A 21,202-nucleotide genomic window follows, 5' to 3' on the forward strand; every position below is an offset into this window, starting at 1 on the left:
TGAACATTATTGCCTTCATAGAGAAACAAAAAGTTAAGTACATTTGTGTCCCATTTCATTACGCGTAAATGTGAACATGGTACACAGTTGTAATTGTTACAAATGTGGATAACTAAAACTGTCATTGTTTTTGAGGTTTTGAGGAACACTTCCGGAATTCTTTGAGAATTCCCAAAAAAGTGAGAAATGTGCTTCAATCATAAGATAAATCATATATTGGCAAATTTCTAACTTTTTGACCTTAGCTCTTGCGAATCACGACTCCTATCCTGGACTAATGGCGGGGCTGCTTTATATAAGACTTTTGTCAGCTAAAACAGACACTGCTTAAAAATCATTAAAAAAAGATCATAACCAGCATCGGCTGTCTTTGGGGCTTATCAGTGTGATGTAGGTGACTGGTCTATAGGTTGATGAAGTACAATGAGTGCCTAATATCCTCTAACTGTTACACAATAGGAGACATATAAACGTCCTACCAGAAATCAATATAGCAATTTGTAGGGGGACTACAGTATCATGAAATGGACAATGGATGGTGGGGAGGTGTGATAAAGGATCTTCCATCAGTGGAGGAAAGAGGGGATGCATGACTTCTGCAAAGTATGAAAAGGCAATAATATTGTCAGTATGGTTCTCCCAATGACTGATGGCACAGTAAATGGCAACGGAAAGGTTACATTCTAGAGAATTTCTACTCCTTTTTAATAGCAATCAGTACTTTTTGAAAGGTGCTTAGTGGGGTGTCCCACCATAACAATGTCTTTTAAATATTGACTTGCACACATCTTAACTACAGAATATCAACAACCAACATAACATCAAAGTAAGTAGTTGTGTAGTTACAAATACTAAATCTGTAGTTTCCCATGTGTAGCTAACTTGAGTATATCTTGGCAGTCAATACTTAGGATTTGCTATAGATGTGGGTTGATATTCTTGACCTCGATATTGTGACATACAAATCGTAGCGATGTTGTCAGTCTGTGGTGCCGACATTACTGCTCAGTAGTCAACTAGATTAACCTGCATTACCAAATAAGCTTATGGGTAGCGTTTTCTGCCCTTGAATTGAGGGCTACTTGTACAGTAAACTTACAAAACTGATATCCTTCTCTTGTCGTCACATAACTCCTGCACACTGTTGAAAAATGTACTACCAACCCATATTCATAACGCCACAAAGGGCCTTTTAAAAAATACAAGTTGGTCCATATGCAGTTTCAGTACTTGCAAACGTATTGAAAATGTATACAATATGATCACAAAAATGAGTTTCTTTGTCCTTTGCTGCAGTGTCTCTGCAATGATAAATCTATAATGATAATAAGTATTGCAATGCTATAAATCTTTGCAGGTCAGGTCACATTGCCCCGTCCCCATTTTGTTCACTTACTTTCCGATCTTCTTTAGTATTATGTCTTTAAACAGTACAATTGATCCATTCCCCAGCCATGAAGCTAGACCTTTGACCACCCAAGTTATTCATTGTGCATTCCAGTTCTCATAAGTTAACCCAGCAAGACCCATTGTACAAAGGTTGGGTTGCATAGAAGTCAGGGTCTCATTGCACACCAACTTCTTTCTGACCTGAACTACGTTTTGAGTAGCAAAGGATGTACTAATGTGTTGCAGCACAAAATGACTATTCAGTAGGTTTTGCAAGATTCTTCTTGTGAATAGTGCTGAACGGGCTGCGAGTGCATGGATGGAGGCCTGTGAGGGACAGTAGATTTCCATGGCAGCATTTACATGTTTGGAATGCCAACATTTTCTTTAAAAGCATCCCATGTCCGTTCCTCCCATATCCCTTACAAAAAATTGATATTCAGTGAATGGCGTTAGTAGAAGCATGATGGTCCCAAAGCTGGTGGCCCATGTTATCAAGGAAAATTGTCTCTCAGGGACAGCTTCCACTTTGCAAAGGGATACCACTCCTTTTCAAAAATCATTATCTGATTTGGTAGAAACCACTGATACAAGGAATTATGAATTGGAAGGAGGACGCCCCTTTCAAACCACCTTCCTATTCTCAATGAGTTGTGAAATGTACTTTGTAATTGGGAAGTCATTTAAAACTGATAAAGTAACTTTTGCACATTTTAACTTGCCTTTGTGCGGTCTCAAAGCATACTATTTTATGAACTGCAGGCCCTCGCAATCACAAAAAAGCTTTGTATGTTGAACACTATGGATCTGATGTACAAATCACTCATTGCAAATGGTGACCAGATTTTTGTGAATCAACATATGTACTAATAGATGAGGTCGCAAAATTATTTTCCAGAGTGGGCTGCAATCCTACCTACCTCAGGAATTAATTATTGGCTTAGATATTGCAAATGACTCCAACTGGACATCCTCGCAGAGATGGTAGCCTGCTGTGGTCCACCTTGCCTGTGATCGATTTTAAATAAAGTAAACTCTTCATTTAAAAAAAAAAAAACATATTCTGTTTCGTTGAAGGAAACAAGTTGCATTAAAAAAATAAGTTTGTGATTATTGGCAGTGACCTACAAACTGTTTTTTAATTCACAAAAAAAATGAAGGAAGAAATGAATTTATTTTTTGCAAATGCATTACCTCCCAACAGGGAGTCAGTGATTTTTCATTAGTTTGCGACCAGATTACGGTCACAAATCATTGATACATCACATATGCAATTGAGAAAGGATGCCTACGTCATGTCCCTTCCAAATTGCAAATTGGTGTCCATTCACAATCCCATTTTAGAAGTCTGTAAAAGTTTACTGACTCCTAAAATGAAAGCAGTATGCAGCAAAAACCTATTTTACGGCTTCAAACACTTCTTTTTGGAAAATCATAGCATTTGCATTCACAAAATAGGATTGTACATAAGGCTGTAGATTATATAATTTGTTATATAAAACAACCTCGGAGACAAGAAAAATAAAATAAATCAGGAAAGAAAACTCCCCCATGAAGTACGCTCTCAATGTAATCGGAGAAAAATAGGATTTGCCCAATGAAGATTTACAATCAGCGTGAAAACAATAAAGAGCTGCAGAGGGCTGTAATGAATAATGAATCATTTGGAAATTTTTGTTTTCTGCTGCTTAGAAACAAATGATCCTCATCCCTTGTTTGATTTGTTTTTGTGTTTTCGACGATGCATGCAAGAGTTTTCCCCCATAGTCTCATAAATACCTCCAATTAAGAGTGTTTGATTGTTTGACAGCAGCAGTCACATGAGAGGCACATATTAGGTCAAAGAAATGGGGGCCATTTTGTGACAGGACTTGCCATCTTCTGCCTGGTAAACAGTTCAGCGACATAGTATAGTGGGTCCCCTGCAACAGCCAGCTGTTACAGAATTATAAATTGAACCTTGTGACCTCTGTCCTACTGATGCAAAAAGGTGGGAATTAGGAAAAACAGTATTTTTTGTTCACGCAGGAATTGTAGCAATCCTTGACTGACTAATTATTAGAGAAGAACCACCAGAAACATTGTCTATAGTGATCAGCTAAAGCATTCTGCTCAATCATGCAGTAGTACTACTACATTTTCAGATATTATAAAGTGGTCCAGGTGTGTTTCCCGATGAACAAATGCAGCAAGTGACTAAGGGCCAGATGTACAGCCGTGAGTTTTGCAACTCGCAATTTGCAACTCATTTGCGAGTCGCAAATTGCGAGACACGAAACCAAACGTGCAACAGTGTAACTCACACTGTTTGCGGTTCCCAATGGGGTCGCAAATGACCTACCTCATCAATATTCATGAGGCAGGTCGCAATTTGCGACCCCTTTGGGAAAGGCTGCACTCACAGGGATGGTGGCCTGCTGGGGACAGCAGCCCACCATGCCTGTGACTGCTTTTTAAATAAAGCATTTTTTTTTTAATGTAGCCCATTTCCTTAAGGAAAATGGCATGCATTTCCAAGAGAAAAATGAAGTTTTCTTTATATTTTTTCAGAGAGGGCAGTGGTCCGTTTTGCAACCAAAATTGCGGTCACAAAACAATCAGACATCCCCCTGCGACTTGCAATTAGGAAGGGACGCCCCTTCCTAATTGCTAGTCTCAGTCCCTATTTTGCGAGTCGGTAATTGCGTACCGACTTGCAAAATAGGGATGGTACATTGTATGTGCCCATTTTGCAGTCACAAGCGGCGATTTCCGCCGTTTGCGACTGTGAAAAGGCAACATACATCAGGCCCTTAATCTCTGTGTCCCTCAGTTTCTGTCAGTTACTTGAGGTATGATGAGTAGTGTTGAGATTGTTTTCTGGCTGCAAATTCTCTGGTAGAAGCGTTTTTGTTAAGATTGCTGATTCACGTACAGTTGTTTAAAGTTTATTAAGTTAAGCATACACCAGCCGTGAACAGCTTCCAACAACTCCAGCTCCATGCTTCAACTGTTGTACTGGAACCCACAGATTATTCCAGTGTGACAGGTTCTAGCATGGAATGATAAATATGTCATCTGTGCTGGAACTGATGACAAATACAGTTAGAGTGCAACATAACACATATCCCTTCCCTACCAATCAAACAAAACATTCCAATAATGATACAGAAATAAAGAAACTTCATGTAACAAAAAGAACACAATAACAAGGAAAATAAATCACTATATACACTATAACATCATCAGCCAATCAACAGAGCATAAAATTTAGCAACCAATACTTGCTGCTTATTGTTGATCTTGTGTTGCGTACCTAAGACATTGTGAAAGGCTACAACACGACATATTGTTTGTAGTGTACCTCACGGTACGCCTGGGACCCAACTTTGAAGCATCAGTACGATTACCGTGCAAAATCATGATGCTCAAGATATGCTACAGCTCCCAGATGCCACTCAGGATAAGCCTCATTGTTGGCAACATCATCACGTGCTTCCATCCATTTTACTAACCTTGACATGCTTCATACATCACCATTGTCCAACCTCACCACATTTTTCATTACTGTCTTGATTTCGAATGGACCCATGTAATTAGAGTCATCCTTTCTAACAAAACCACGCCTCCTCACCAATACCTTGTCACCAACAATCCAGGGCCTAACCTTGGTACAGTTCTTCTTGTCATACCTCATCTTATATTTGTCTTGGTACGCATTCCTCAACAACTTGCCCTCACATCTGAGTTCATCAATATCTACTCTTACACTCATATCTGCCATCACACACATCCAAGTCGGGTTCAATGCCAATTGGACAGCATTGTCCGTAAGAAGTTCACTCAGACTAACTCCTCCTTTAAAAACGTGATCATCACACTGATGTGAATTGAGCTCACACACTTGATCACCACCCATTTGGACATATAGTCAACCAATAAACCAATCACATATCTCTCACTAGGAGGTAGCAAATGAAAAGGGCCAACAAAATCTAGTCCCAACTTCCTCCACGGTTCCTTTGGAATTTCTACAGGTGACAACAGAGCTTCTCACACAATCTTACTCTTGTCACTTCTGGCACAAGAAGAATAGTCTTTAACTACTCCTTCAACATGCCTATCAAGACCTGGCCACCAGTACAACTCCCTCACCCTAGCTTTGGTGTAGTTTCTCCCTAGATGGCCTTCATGCATCAGATTCTCTACTTTATCCCTCACATCCCTGGGTGGAATCAAATCTTTGATCTCTAAACAACTCATCCCCATTCCAACTTGACTCATTTTTCACATTCAGCATTTCTTCAAATCCTCTGAGAGTGCTCTTAACTCTAGCCACCCTTCAACTAAGAGTTGAGTTCCTTGTTTTTTCTCTCTGGCCAACTTCCATTCATCTCGATGTAAGACATTTTCACAAACCCAATTGACAAGCTTCATATCTACAGACAACACATCCCTATCCAGTGGCAACCTGGAAAAGCAATCTGCCACTTAGTTCCTAGAACCAGTTATGTATACAACCCTTCCATCCACCTCTTAATCCTGGGTGTCAACTCATCATCTTTCCTAATGAAGAACATATGGACTAGCAGTCTGTGATGGGATCTAACTACAAATGGCACTGCCCACAGATAAAATCTGAAGTGCTTCATCATCCATGCACAGGCCAAAGCCTCCCTCTCTATAACAGAGTATCTTTCCTCTGCATCCTTCAGTGAATGTGAAGTGAATGCTACTACTCATTCTTCATTCCCATCAACCTGTGAAAGTACAGCCCAAGTCATATGAGACTTGCATCTGTGGTCAAAATTATCGTTTTGCATACATCAAAATGCCCTAATGTAGGTATTTTTCCAGTACAACTCTTGATCTCTTCAAAAGCCCGTTTACATATGTCAGACCACACACAGTTCATGGATTTCTGCAATAACCCCAGAATTGGCTGGATCACACTTGAAAAATTGGGTATAGACTTGGAGTAAGACTCCATCAATCCAGGGAACAACCTCACTTGATTCTTATTATGTGGTGCTGGCACTTTATGAATTGAGTCAACCAATTGCAGTTTGGATTTGATTCCTTCTGCAGAAATAGTGTGACCCAAATAGGAAACAGTTCCAACTCGGAATTAACATTTCTCATTCTTAAGCGTTAGTCCAGACACTGCCAATCTTTCCAACACTTGCATAAGCACACAATCATGTTCTTCAAAATTATTCCCATAAATCATTCTGGAAAAAGAGCATATGCTAATTCCTCCAAAAACATTCTTCAAAATCCTTTGGAAAAATGCCACAGTGAATGCCATTCCAAAGGGCATCCTAATGCCCAACAGCATAGCAAAAGATGTCAGATGTCAGGACTCATCATGTAATTTGACTTGATGGTCAAAGCCTCAGAGATGTTGGGAAGAAGCTGGTGATCTCCCCATATATGTCTGTTTAAGCCCCTGAGGTTGACACACATACTGTTAACCCCAATTTTTAGGTGCTAACACTATGAAGGGGGGATGCCACTCTGAGGATTCAATCTCCTCAATTATTCCATCATCCATCAACCCGCTGATTTCATTCTGCAGAGGTTCCATCATCAAATGGGGTACTTTTGTAACCTTGTGAACAAAATGAACATCCTTTTTTTTCTCAAAATGATATTGTGCTCGAAATTACTGAGGAGCCACAACTTACCACTGAATACTCCAGGGAACTCAGTGACCATGTCCTCAAGATCCTGTTCTGGTGACACAGTTATAACAGGTCATTCTGCATTGGTATTAACAACGTAATTCCCATGTTATGCTGGTGACGCCAACAGAGCAAATTATCTCCCCTCTTGGCCACATACCCCTTACCCACTTTTTTTTTTGTCCATCAAAGTAATACTCATAACTGCAAATCCCAAGACATCAATTTTGGACCCCCCATAGCACCCAGGCTTTATGTCAGACATAGGAAGAGGAATATGTTCAAACTCCTCCTCTCAATTCCCTTCACCCACCATGGTGTACGGTGAACCTGCACCGGCTAACATTACAATTTCCTTGTCATCAAGTTGGATATGACATTTAAACATCACCAAGGGACTGACACTAACTTCGCTGGGGCTGGGCTTAATAGTTAAACCATCCTTGTCACCTCTTCACACACAGTATACACAGTTTGGCTTTTCTCTCCCTTACAAACTCAGGTCCTTTCTTCCATACTTTCTGCATAACAGAGTTCCTAGCATAGCATTTAACACTATTTGCATTATGCCCAGGATTTTCACAAAGATAGCACTTCATTTTGCCATGCTTTGTTTCCTTGTCTTTACTCACAGTCCAATTTCCCTTTTGTTTTGATTTTGTCAACTACCTCCCCAACAATCTCACTGACTCCCTCATTGCTGGAGTCACCTTGTGTAGTAGGTGTGATTCACATTTCTCGCACCAGTATTTGTGCTTTCCACACTCTCCACAACAGCAATGGCCTCTCTGAGATTGGGATCCTTTGCCAACAGTTTCTCCTGCACCGTCATTATTAGTGCACCACACTGATCTCTAATAAGCAAATATGTCAAAAGATCAAATTCACAGGTACGTGCCAATATTTATAGACAAGCCATAGTTTCCTACACTCTAATTCTTGTTTCAAAATGTTGTTCTAGCAGTGCAGACATTTAATAGACATCTCTTGGTTCACCTTCTGTGTTTCCTTCCTTGTGGAATAACTTCAAGACTGTCTTAGTCCATCCCTAAGTTGTGCAAAATACTGCTTATGTCCTGGCAGATAAAAAACGTATTTTCCCCAGAGGCCCCAAGAAAAGAGTTGTGTGATAGAAATGCGAGGGAGGGAGGCATACTAATTGAAGCCATGACAGCAATAAGTGATGCAGTAATGACACAAGAAAATGTTACTCCAAATGAGTAATAAAGCAACAGTTTGGGCATATATTTTATGTAATCTTTACTCCTATCCCAAGCAGTATTTAGGTAACTATGTCTTGTCCATGCGTTTGAGTGCTGCCCAAATAACATCAGTTAAAGTAACTCAGATTAATTGTTCACAATGTTGCTAGGATCTCAGATTTCCAGAATCCGATCGATGTACACTTCAGCCACTGTGCAAATCTCCTCTGATTGGAATCCGACTGAAAACGTACGCCACACAGTGCGCACATGAAAAATGCAGCCCCTCGCAGCTCTTATTGCAGCCGTGCAGGGAGATCCGATCCAAAATGACCTCACCATAGTGTACGTTTGTACGTGCAAACGCGATGTTATGTTGCGTCACAGACGCCGACGTTACACTGCGCGCGACAGAGCTAGAGGAACAGCTTCCCGTGAATGTTCGGTGCACGTGACGGGGCCTGCAGGAGGCTCGCTGTGCTCAAAGGTATCACGCGATCAGACGTCACATCTCTTCGTTCTGCCGCTGAAGCAGAGTCGCACCCCACGCTCACACGTTCTGTTAAGTTATGCTCTCCTACTCGCACATAGGCTCATGCTGTGTTCACGACGCCCTTTACACTTTTAATGCATTAATAATTAAAATCAATAATGAACATTCCACGTTTTTTCCGGAGATTGCTTCATACCTTCCCAAAACAGCTGTAAGTAGATGGGTTACTTGAGAAAACCTAGTTCATTGGCAGTTATTGATTTTGCTTATTGTATTTTTTTTATCCATGCATTAAATCATATCTCCACTTATGTACCTGGTACTTCCTTTCATTAGGCAGATAGCATTCCGCGCTCTCCGCTAAGTCAGGAGTACGAGTGCAACTACCGCAGGCCGAAGAGACGGAAACCAGCCTCACGCCGAAGAAATAAACCAGGTAAAAGCAAGTTCCATGCATCTTCTCGCTAGTGACACTGCTTTTCTTCCCTTGCTGCCTGTTTAGGTTAGATTCCCCTGCTGCCTCTACTGTGTAGATTAGAAAACCTTAACTGATTTGGTAAGAAACTACCTGAGAGAACAAGCATACGATGCAGTGTCCCAGCATTCATACATGCATGACTTCCACAGTATACAGGAGTGACAGGTGCGGGTGATACAATTAACATTTAGCCTTATAATGAGACAGTATAGGAATCAACAATCAAGCACATATATAGGAAGTATAGAATGAACTAAGATGCACAAACAAAATATACTGTTGATGCATATATTGAGCTCAGATGTACAAGAAGTATAGGGTGAGCACAGTACAGTAAACATAACTCAGATATCTAGCATCATTGGCTAAGTGCATCTGCCACAATCATTTTTAGACTTCACATAAGCTACTTCATGGCCCGGCACCTATACAGACTTGTAAAAGACATAGGTTCTAATCCTACACTAGAGTCAAACTTGGCAATCAGACATGCTATTATCATGAACCCAGGAAATAGACTGGAATCATAGACTGAGTTTGAATACACTAATACCACAACACTTGAAACCTCAGACTGCTGAAGCTGAAATAATCCACTTGTACACAGAAACCAAACCTCGGCCATGTGTCTACTGAAATCTTAGCTGACCCTATGTAGACATAATTCATAGACCAGCAACATATACAGAGATCATAGATCAGGTACTCACATGCAAAATATAATTTCTACAACTGGTTTTTGAATGCAGTTTGGACCGCTGTGCTCAGTTCTTCAGATCACAGTCATTTTGAGTACTGTTCACCACCTTTGGGCATTGACCTCCAAGAGAGACACAAGTTGCAAACTCATAGATATGAAATGCTTTCTGTTACCTGTGGACGTTCCTAAACAACAAATTTAAAGGACTGAAAAATGAAGTCATGATTTGTGTTGAAACCTTGAAAAGACACCAAGTGTCACAATAGAGACTAAAACATGAGCCACACAGAGATGAGACGTGTTAGTTGAGGATGGAGAAGACATGAAACGTAAGAACAAAGTGAAGACTTGAGGTATGAGAAGAGAAATTAAGTCGTCGGGTGTATGAATAGAAACTTAGATGTGAGCTGTAGAGGTGAATAAGTGACAGGGCTCAAACCTTTGCTCAGAAGCCCACAAATGGGGCTATTCAATGCCTGCTTGCCGAATATCAAGGCTGCATTAGTCTTGATTACACCTCATGCTTCTTTAATCCACCAGCAGACACTCCCTGCCCCTTCACCCCTCTCTTGCAGGTTCCTTCTCTCCTCACTTGTCATGTTTTGCACTCTTTCTTTCCCCTCCACTTTCTATCTTATGTGTTTGTCACGTTTTTGCTTTGGGTCAACGTCTGAAGATGAAAAATAAGTGCAGGTCCCAACAAATGAGAGCTGTTGAGCCACACCCTCAAACTTCAGCTCAAATTAAGCACTAGGCACGAGAAATGAACTAATGTGCAACGATATAGCATGGGGTGTGACAAAGGAGACTGAGACATGCAAGATGTGAAAATGAAAACTGAGATATAATAGTAGAGAGACAAGTGGGGTGTAAGGATGGTGATTGAGGAACATTAGGAGTGAGAATGGTCAGGGATGTGAGGTGCAGAAGTAAAGATAAGACAAGTTAGGTTTCAGAATAAAGTTTTAAAAAGTGAGGTGTGAGAATAGTGGTTAGGCAAGTGAAAAGCATGAAAACAAAGTCAAGACACAAGCGACGTATGAGAATGGAGATTGTGGCATCCAAGGTGTGTGAATACAGAACAGACAAATGAGTTGTGAGACTAAAGATGCGGCAAATGAGTTGTCAAAATGAGAAATGTGAAGTGCATGAATCAAAATTGACAGAGCTCTGGTGGGGGACAAGAGTCCAAAATGTTCTGGATCCCTGAGGGTCCTGATTAAACACAATATAATAAATGGTAAGCTGAACGCTAAATACAACCACTGTCTTTCTCAGAAATATGCTGACCTCCAACCCATGGCTCACATCTCTTTTAGATGGTCTGGATGATGGAAACTCTGATGCCGAGCAATACCACACCTACTCTGAGCTGACCAACCTCCAGGGCCAAGTCAGCAAAGACCACTGGGATGAGCTCTGCAGTACTAACACTCCCTGCTCCCAAAACAGTGATGACGAGACCAAACCCCTCAATGCCATCAAGATGGAGCACTTTGCGGCCTCTGAGAGGCAAGAGTTCATACCAGCCATGGTCAACCTGGTCACCAGCAGTATGAGCGGTAGAGACATTGGGAGGAAGGTGGATAACATGGAGGGATACACAGGTACTGTGACTCACCTTTAAAGGCACCTTCTCATTTTTTCATAAGACAGACGTCAAGTTAAAAAAAAACGTACTTTATTAAGCGATGAACAACCAAGAATGCTTTAAATAATAGAAATTAATCCTACAATTTTAAAGTTGCTGATCATCCTTCATATACGATTTTGAGAATGTATATTTAGGAAAGTTTTGGGAAGGCATCTACCACTCAACGTCCTTTGCTATTCCCTGTTTGTGTGTCCTCTTATGTAACTATTGATCACTCCTGCCTCTATTTTTCCTGAGGATTTCCACATCAGAGTACTTCTCTGTTTTCACATTGCATTGCAATCAGTTTTTAGCTCCCTCTTCCAGTTTAATCTCAGTCCCCCTTCCCCTCCTCCATCTACCTCAGTTTTATATATTTTCTCTCTTGTCTGGTCTCTTTCGTTGTCTGTCATCTCATGTCCAGTCCTAACCTCACCATATTGCCTGACTCGTTTCCTCCTTGATTCTAACTTTCTTTCTCTAATCCTTACTTTTAGTGTCTCTCAAACCTTTTTTATTTCTTCATCACCTTCCCGATAGTCTCTGATCTTCCCTTTAAGCACTTCTATGTTCAACCCTCTCTTGCATTTTTCGCACTTCCCTTATTTCTTACAAGATCAATGTTCCCTTGGGTTCCTCTCTCCCTTTCTTGCTTCTTCTGCTGTCACTGTCTCTCTCCTGCTGCTCATTCCGTTCCCAGCCTGTCTTTTTCCTTACGCCCCTCTCTCTTCCGTAACTCCTCACCTCTGTGACCATACCCCTTCTCTTCCAGTCCATTTCCTTTGTGGCCTTTTCCTGTCCTCCACTCTTCTAGCATTATTTTGCTCTCCATCCTATCCTTTCCTTGATGTTCTGCCTCCTGCTGTTCTCCCGTTCATCTCCATGCCAACAGCAGACTTGTTTGCACTTCCTTTGTAATGCCCTTCTTCCTCCTAAACGTTCACTGTCTGTCTCCCTCCTACTCATCTCTACCCTACACTCTTGTGTCTCTCTAGATCCTACCTGCCACCCTTTCACCATGCACCTGCCTGCCTCCTTTTTATCACTTCTGCCTTCCAGCTCTTTCAAAGCCTTCTACAGCTAATCACTTTTTAGTCCTTCTCCTGCCCATCTTCTTTCCACCTATCTCTTGTCCTTCGTCTGCACATCTCCTGTCTGCCTTTCTGCCTTCACCAAAGTATGCTTTTACCCACTTTAGGTGGTGAAGCAAACCCAGGCTGAGAAGAGGAAGGGCTCCTACCATTTAATTTATCTCTTTTCTTTTTCTTTTTTCAATCTCTCGTCCCAGCTTCCCCAATGGACGTCCCCAACATGTTCAGCTTTTGGGGTGAGCGGAGGAGCAGTGCCTGCCCAGAGCCCTTCCAACATGTCTCCCTAGTGCACAACTCCCTGGATCCCCCAGGGGCCTCCGATGACGGGCCTAGTGAGGTGGAGTCCAGGCTCGAGCTTCTCCAGGTGCAATTAGACAGGTAAGTGGGGGGTATTCTGATGTACACTTTTTGGGGATCCCTGTGTATACTTTTTGGCGCATTATGTTGTCCCATTTGTGAAGCAAACATCAGCTTCATAACATCTGTAAGTGCATTACTCCTTTCACTTTCCAGTACACACGTCGTTTTCTATTTCTGACACTCAATATTGTGAGGCAAAACAGTCTTTCAGCCATCTCTGAGGATAAGTCGATCTAAGCCCTCCCTGTTTATTAACTCTGTAAAGTAGCCTACAATAGAAGGTCTGAGTCCTAACCAGAAATATATCCTCTGTTCTGTTTAATTTATTCAGTGATGCCCTTTCGCCTGCAAACATATCTTCTAACCTACACATTAATGATGGGTAAAGACATCAAAAAGCAGTAACTCAGTGACATTACATTTATTAATAAAACATTGTTACAGCAAATATGGATGTAAAACATTTGATCCTTTATATAAGTTATGATGCAGAACTATTTGACACTGACGCTCTCATTACGAGCGTCCAGGGAAATTGGATGTTATTTCCCTACTCGTAGAGTTACGGATACCAGTGGTACTACAGGGAGTGCAGAATTATTAGGCAAGTTGTATTTTTGAGGATTAAGTTTATTATTGAACAACAACCATGTTCTCAATGAACCCAAAAAACTCATTAATATCAAAGCTGAATATTTTTGGAAGTAGTTTTTAGTTTGTTTTTAGTTTTAGCTATGTTAGGGGGATATCTGTGTGTGCAGGTGACTATTACTGTGCATAATTATTAGGCAACTCAACAAAAAAAAATATATACCCATTTCAATTATTTATTATTACCAGTGAAACCAATATAACATCTCAACATTCACAAATATACATTTCTGACATTCAAAAACAAAACCAAAAAAAATCAGTGACCAATATAGCCACCTTTCTTTGCAAGGACACTCAAAAGCCTGCCATCCATGGATTCTGTCAGTGTTTTGATCTGTTCACCATCAACATTGCGTGCAGCAGCAACCACAGCCTCCCAGACACTGTTCAGAGAGGTGTACTGTTTTCCCTCCTTGTAAATCTCACATTTGATGATGGACCACAGGTTCTCAATGGGGTTCAGATCAGGTGAACAAGGAGGCCATGTCATTAGATTTCCTTCTTTTATACCCTTTCTTGCCAGCCACGCTGTGGAGTACTTGGACGCGTGTGATGGAGCATTGTCCTGCATGAAAATCATGTTTTTCTTGAAGGATGCAGACTTCTTCCTGTACCACTGCTTGAAGAAGGTGTCTTCCAGGAACTGGCAGTAGGACTGGGAGTTGAGCTTGACTCCATCCTCAACCCGAAAAGGCCCCACAAGCTCATCTTTGATGATACCAGCCCAAACCAGTACTCCACCTCCACCTTGCTGGTGTCTGAGTCGGACTGGAGCTCTCTGCCCTTTACCAATCCAGCCACGGGCCCATCCATCTGGCCCATCAAGACTCACTCTCATTTCATCAGTCCATAAAACCTTAGAAAAATCAGTCTTGAGATATTTCTTGGCCCAGTCTTGACGTTTCAGCTTGAGTGTCTTGTTCAGTGGTGGTCGTCTTTCAGCCTTTCTTACCTTGGCCATGTCTCTGAGTATTGCACACCTTGTGCTTTTGGGCACTCCAGTGATGTTGCAGCTCTGAAATATGGCCAAACTGGTGGCAAGTGGCATCGTGGCAGCTGCACGCTTGACTTTTCTTAGTTCATGGGCAGTTATTTTGCGCCTTGGTTTTTCCACACGCTTCTTGCGACCCTGTTGACTATTTTGAATGAAACACTTGATTGTTCGATGATCACGCTTCAGAAGCTTTGCAATTTTAAGAGTGCTGCATCCCTCTGCAAGATATCTCACTATTTTGGACTTTTCTGAGCCTGTCAAGTCCTTCTTTTGACCCATTTTGCCAAAGGAAAGGAAGTTGCCTAATAATTATGCACACCTGATATAGGGTGTTGATGTCATTAGACCACACCCCTTCTCATTACAGAGATGCACATCACCTAATATGCTTAATTGGTAGTAGGCTTTCGTGCCTATACAGCTTGGAGTAAGACAACATGCATAAAGAGGATGATGTGGTCAAAATACTAATTTGCCTAATAATTCTGCACTCCCTGTAGTAGCTCAAGGGGCAGGCACACTCTTACCCATTACAGGTTTGACCATGAGTGTCGTCTAAGAAATAAGGAAATACTGGGGGATCTATCCAATTCTTCTGATAATTCCTTATTTTGACACGGACTTCCACCCAGAGTTTTGCATAAAACGAAGAATTAGAATCAACAACTCTACTTGCCCCTGATTAAAGTTGTCATTTGTTGAGTTTCCCAAGTGTCGACGTTACGAAAATTTGGAGAAGTGTGTCACTACAAATGACATTGAAAACTCAGATCTTAAATAGTTAAATTTTGTCACTGGTTGTAGCATTGGTATACTACAAAGAGATGAGTGTAGATTGGTTTACACTGCACCTGATGAATATCAGTCTGTTCTTTGCCCAAAAAATGATTGAAAACTAACATGTATTTGAAACGGTGACAGACATATGTTGACAATTATTGATAGTCTGAAACAAGCAACTACTAGAAATTACAAACAGTAATAGTGTGCTTATTTTCAAAAGATTTTAGTCTATTTTTTTATTAAGGTGATTACAATGCAGTTCAAACATGACACAACAACATAGGGTTGCTTTTGCCTCTTTTGACTATCTGTAAATATTGTACATGGACAGCAAACTTATGACCCCTCTTTAGGTAATCGATCATGTAAACTGTGTTAGCCATTGACTCGCAAAGAAATGTCATTTTGGGGCTTACAGTAGTCACTAACGACATGAAGACTGTTACAGTAGTCAGAAACCAAGTAAAGTCTGTCACAGTAGTCAGTAATCAAGTACAGGATTGTTACAGTAGTCAATAACACAGTAAAGGACTTTTACAGTTATCAAATCCAAGTAAAAACTGATGCAGTAGTCACTAACCAAGTAAAGACTGTTATAGTAGTCAGTAATTAAGTAAAGTTTGTTACAGTAGTCAATTAAAAGTAGAGTGCAGACTGGTCAGTAACCAAGAAAAGAGTGTTACAGTAGTCGAGACTTTTGCAACAGATATTAAGGAGGTACAGATTGCAAATTCCTAGTAAAACTGTTATAATAGACAGTACTCAAGTAAGGACTTTTATAATAGTAAATTCCAAGAGAAAAAAAAGATACATCAGTCAATAACCAAGTAAAGACTGTTAAAGTAGTCAGTACCAAAGTAAAGAATGTTACACTGTGGTTGTACTGCTACATATCAACACCAACATTATAGAGCTAGAAGAATATCAAGGACAGAATACCATGGAACAAAATATTGAAAGTTCTAGAGGGTAGCATAAATTTCCTATTCCTAACTTCACATCTACATAGCCTGAAGATATATGTACAACGCAGGTATACATATGTGGAGGTAGATATAGAATATCCAAACTGACGAACCTGTCAGCAATTTTATTGATATTTTGGGTCAGATATATGACGTTTTGTTTTGCAACCCGCAATTTGCGATCCCGAAATGGATTGCACAACAAGATGTACAACAGTGTTAAATGAAAACGGGAAGCATTTCAAACAAAAAAATTAAAAGTTTTGTTTTCATTTTTTCACAGTAGGCAGTAGTCCGTGGATCACTGCCTACTCTGAAAAAATATTTTTGCTTCCATTCACAAATTCTCGTTGGCGAATGGGTTAACACCAGTTTGAAATTGGTGTAAACTGCAATTGTTTTGCAACCGCATTCACGGTCACAAAACAATTATACACACCACTGCAACTCGTATTTGGGAGGGACACCCTCAGCATGCCCATTCCAAATAGTGACTTGCAAACCTATTTAGCGATTCAGTAAGTAGGTTACGGAATCGCAAAATAGCATTGGTACATACCAAAATGCTATTTTCATGTCGCTAACAGCCCGATTTTGCCAGTCAGGCTGTTTCAACATGAAAATAGCTACGCACATCTGGCCTTTTGTCCTTGATATTCAGTCCCACTGATACTGTGGGTTCAGTATTCAGGATGTAAACGTACGTTGGTCAGTAACCAAGTAAAGGCTATTACAGTAGTCAATTCGGATATAAAGATTGTTACAGAAGTCAGTTCCAAGTAAAAACTTTAGCAGTAGTCATTTCCAAATAAAGACTGTTCCAGTAGATAATAACCAAGTAGTCTTGAGCTTACATGTACTCATGACTCTTAGCCATGGCCACTCCGATGTTAGGATCTCAGTCAGGATCCCTTAAATGTGAATAAAAGTCAGGGTTGGACCCTCCAAGCGACGGTTATGTGAGAGCATTCCAGATCTCTGCTAGCCTTCCAGAGAAAGCAGTCTGTCTGGATATCATTCTGGTGCTGGCAGCTTCATTGCATGAAGCTCTGGTGGATGTTTTCTGACTTTCAGCCAATGCAGCTGGGTGTGGGTTTCAACAGTAGTTGCCTGGATTGTGGTGCGCGAAAGTGAAAATACAAGAGTAGGTGAACAGGCTAAAACTGGTTGTTTGAAGCCTGCAGCGGGAGGCTTCACTGGATAAATTGGTTTCACCGATGACAGCATCCCTGCAAATGGAAAAATGCAAGCAAATCAATGAACTAAAAAATTTAGATGTTGAAAAACGGGGCATTGCACTGGCCTAGTTATATAGTCTGGGTTGCCCTCTAAGAAATTTGGGTATTGCTTTACTGTCCTAGAATTTGGAATTGAAAGCATACATTAAGCTACTGTGCTATTTGCCTTCTTATGTATGTCCACAGATGGGAAATGTAGTTTTTTCCCCACTGGGATTGGTTGTGTTTGTACTATTTGTCATTTACACCTGAAAATAAACTACACACTGTTACACAATTTAACACTATGTGAGAAGATATAAATATTTGTACTACATTCAGTAGTGAGCTTGCTTACCAATGTCATCCCTTGAACATGATTTAAAAAATATTTTTTTTATCATAAAAGCATAATTTTACAATATGCTGTATGATCTTTCTTGTGCAGGCTAGAAAACAGAATGTCCTCTGACATAAATATAATCCTCCAACTTCTTCAGCGTCAGCTCTCCCAGGTGCCTCCAGCTTACAGTCCCATCTCTCCCAGCTCACAAACCCTAGGAATGTACTCAACAGGGTCCAAGAGTCTGGATGCTGTGCAGCCCAGTCCCTCGCTGCAGGCGGAGTCCCCAATGTCTTCTGTTCAGGTAGGTGGACGTATCCTCTAAGGGATGGGGCCTTGTTACAGTCCAGGCAACTACTTGTTAGTACCCACTGTGTATATGTTACTGCAATGGTTCTCCTGTTCCTTAACTCAGTAAGTCAAGCCACTTGTTCTGTGTATTGTGTGCTGGGAACTCAGTTAATGAATCTCCATCAAGAGTTAGAGAAAATAGTGTGACTGGGTTGAGTGAATGTACGAGTAAACAATTTAAGCAACAAGCAAGAATCATCATAGTTCTGCACTGCCTATTAACTTAAGCCATTAACTGCAACAGCCACTGCTCTGCAGTAGTGTAAACCACATAAAGCTCTGTCAGTGCACCTCAATGAAGATTTGAAGTATCTCCGGTTATTTCTTTCAAAAGCACCCATTCACAGAGGCATAAATGAAGACCTTGAGGGGGCGTGGCCAAGATGGCGGCCGAGACGGATGCTTAAAACACAGCTCCGTCCTCAGCCATGTAAAAACCTGAAATGACATGCCCATCTGACTGTGGTAATCAGGAAAATATCAGCGGTCGGAAGTGGGCAAAGAACAAGAATCGTGGACGACTGACCCGTCCTGGCATCGTGATCCTCAGTGCCGGCAGAAGACGCAGCAAGCGCACCATGAGCAGGACAGCACGGCCTACGCCGGGGAGGTAGGAGCACTGCGGGGCAGGCTGGGTCGGGGATCGGCTCCGGTGCTCTACCATCACCCAAGACGAGCAAATGAGGCTGCCAGACGTAGACCCCTAGGCAGGAGCAGCATACTTACCAGACGTCGAGGAGCAGATTGGAGGCCAGCGATCACTTGTAATGACCATGGATGCCAGCGGCCTCCGCTGGAAAGAGGACGAGGCCGCTCATGAGGGACTAGTACATTACCCAGCAGCAGCGGGTAAGAAGGGTGAAGCGGCCTGCGAGAAGCATAGTGCGATAAGGGAATCCAACACCCTTTTTCCAACTCTACGGGGAGGCAGGTATGGCGTTTAGCAGACACAAAGAGACATTCCTTGACAGACAGGGTCCTGGAGGCAGCCAAGATCGCACCCACCTGGGCAGGAGATACTAATGTGGGGGATACCATCTCTCCCTGTCAGAATTCAAATGGTTGAATAGAGCGCGTGCATGGCCAGTGGGCTAGACATGGCCCACTGATATAGCATCCAGTAACACACATGGATGCTGAGGTGTCGACGGACACGGAAGGCTTGGCGAAGGACGGCTGAAGGTAACTGCGCGTCCTGAATCATTCACCCATACACGCACAGACATGATCTTTAAAAGGGGACCACCAGCAGCACTAGCCCGTGACATACGGTTCACCTTGGGGTTATCTCCCAGCCTCTGTAGTGGGGGGCGCCTCAATGGACTTTGCACACCATCAGTAAACCCGTTGGTAATTAGTCAAACTGGTGCCAGAAGAGCTGGGTGACAAGGTGAAATGATGGGGAAACCCAGGGCCATCAGATCATCATCACAGGACGCCCAAGAGAGACCTCCTGGCCCGCTGTCAACAACAGAGATCCTGTTGATGCTACAACACCCAGACAATACCGAAATTCTTCTCTATAGAATGCGCCCACAGGATCTCCGGCAGACCGCCGCTGCCAGGGACACCTACTAGCCAGCTCATAGCGCGTTTCCTCAATTATAGAGACAGAGACATGATCCTGCAATGTTTTCGGAAACAGGGTCCTGTACAACATGAGGGCGCAACCATCACGGCCTACCCAGACTTCACAGCGGAAGTGCAATACCAGCAGAACTCCTAAATGAAATTCAAACAACGCCTGCATGAACATAACATTATAATATGCCTTGATGTTTCCAGCCAAGCTTCGAGTCATCACTGATGAGAGGACTTACATCTTCTCCACGCCTGCAGATGCCTGGACATGGATGCATGCCAAAGGCATAGCTCAATCCTTGTCAGGGGACCAAGATCAGGAGGAGTGGTTGACACCTGCCGTCGCCACCGGAATAGACCTCAAATAAAACCCACGAAAGTCCAAGCAGCAGCAGAAAGAGATAAAATGCCCCAGGAAACAGCCCTCCACGCTGAAAATTCCTTTGTGCCCCTCTGGGAAAGCCCTTGGAAATACCCAGACCCGGACACTGGGAGCTCTTGCTCTACTCGTATGGACATGGTTAAAGGCCCAAATGTCACTCCCCAAACAGCAGATGTACTTTGATGACTGTATCTAGTATGACCTACATAGTGATTACTGACCGAATGAGCACCTAGATGCTCTTTATGTAATGAAGAGGCACACACTAGCAACAACTGATGGGATATGTCCCTAACACCACTGCTATGGATGGCTGGCTTCCACAGTCACTTCTTATCGAACAATCTGCAACCTTATGTGGTACTGCTGACTAAGAAGGAGGGTACTTAGGTGGGGGTATAAGGTGGTTGCTCACATCTGAACTGCAGGCTCTAAATTGGTAAAAGGTCTGGATGTGGCCTTTATTATGACTAATCTTTTTTCCTTACAGGACTGAGGCGGAGGACCGTTAGGCCTCCCTGGAAGGATTCCACATGGACATTTCTTTTCCCCGAATGTTACTTGAATGTTTTCCTTTTTGTAACATGGAGGATTGTTGGTGAGCCTCTACGCCACCAGCTTTGGGGGTTGCTGTTAGGACTGATTGAATTGGTTATATTTAAGTTTATGTTACAGAGGAAGGGTGTAGAACAGAATATGGTCAGAAGGACCAAAAGGTGGGAAATTGAAATGTCACTATACATACAATACACAGTTGTGGGTCCCCATAATCTCTCTTGTGAGGAAACATCACACTGTTTATGCTTAATGGCTTCATCTTGCTATGGTAGCCCACAATGATAATATCGCTAACCATTTGACGGCTCCTGACCGGCTTTGCACGTTGTGGAAATTATTTACCGACGCTGACCTATGACTATGCG

The 21,202-nt window shown here is 42.0% G+C and overlaps 1 protein-coding gene across 1 annotated transcript in view; it reads left to right on the top strand.

Moving 5' to 3' along the window:
• Positions 1 to 21,202, top strand: part of KCNH6 (potassium voltage-gated channel subfamily H member 6) — a 732,361-nt gene that overhangs the window by 704,105 nt on the left and 7,054 nt on the right. Inside the window, exons 10-13 of the mRNA XM_069238011.1 lie at positions 9,084 to 9,183; positions 11,245 to 11,532; positions 12,847 to 13,027; positions 18,071 to 18,269. Coding sequence (XP_069094112.1) covers positions 9,084 to 9,183; positions 11,245 to 11,532; positions 12,847 to 13,027; positions 18,071 to 18,269 — 768 coding nt within the window. The remainder of the gene's footprint in view (positions 1 to 9,083; positions 9,184 to 11,244; positions 11,533 to 12,846; positions 13,028 to 18,070; positions 18,270 to 21,202) is intronic.

The sequence above is a fragment of the Pleurodeles waltl genome, chromosome 6 (genome assembly GCF_031143425.1).
Source record: "Pleurodeles waltl isolate 20211129_DDA chromosome 6, aPleWal1.hap1.20221129, whole genome shotgun sequence".
NCBI classification, from domain to species: domain Eukaryota; kingdom Metazoa; phylum Chordata; class Amphibia; order Caudata; family Salamandridae; genus Pleurodeles; species Pleurodeles waltl.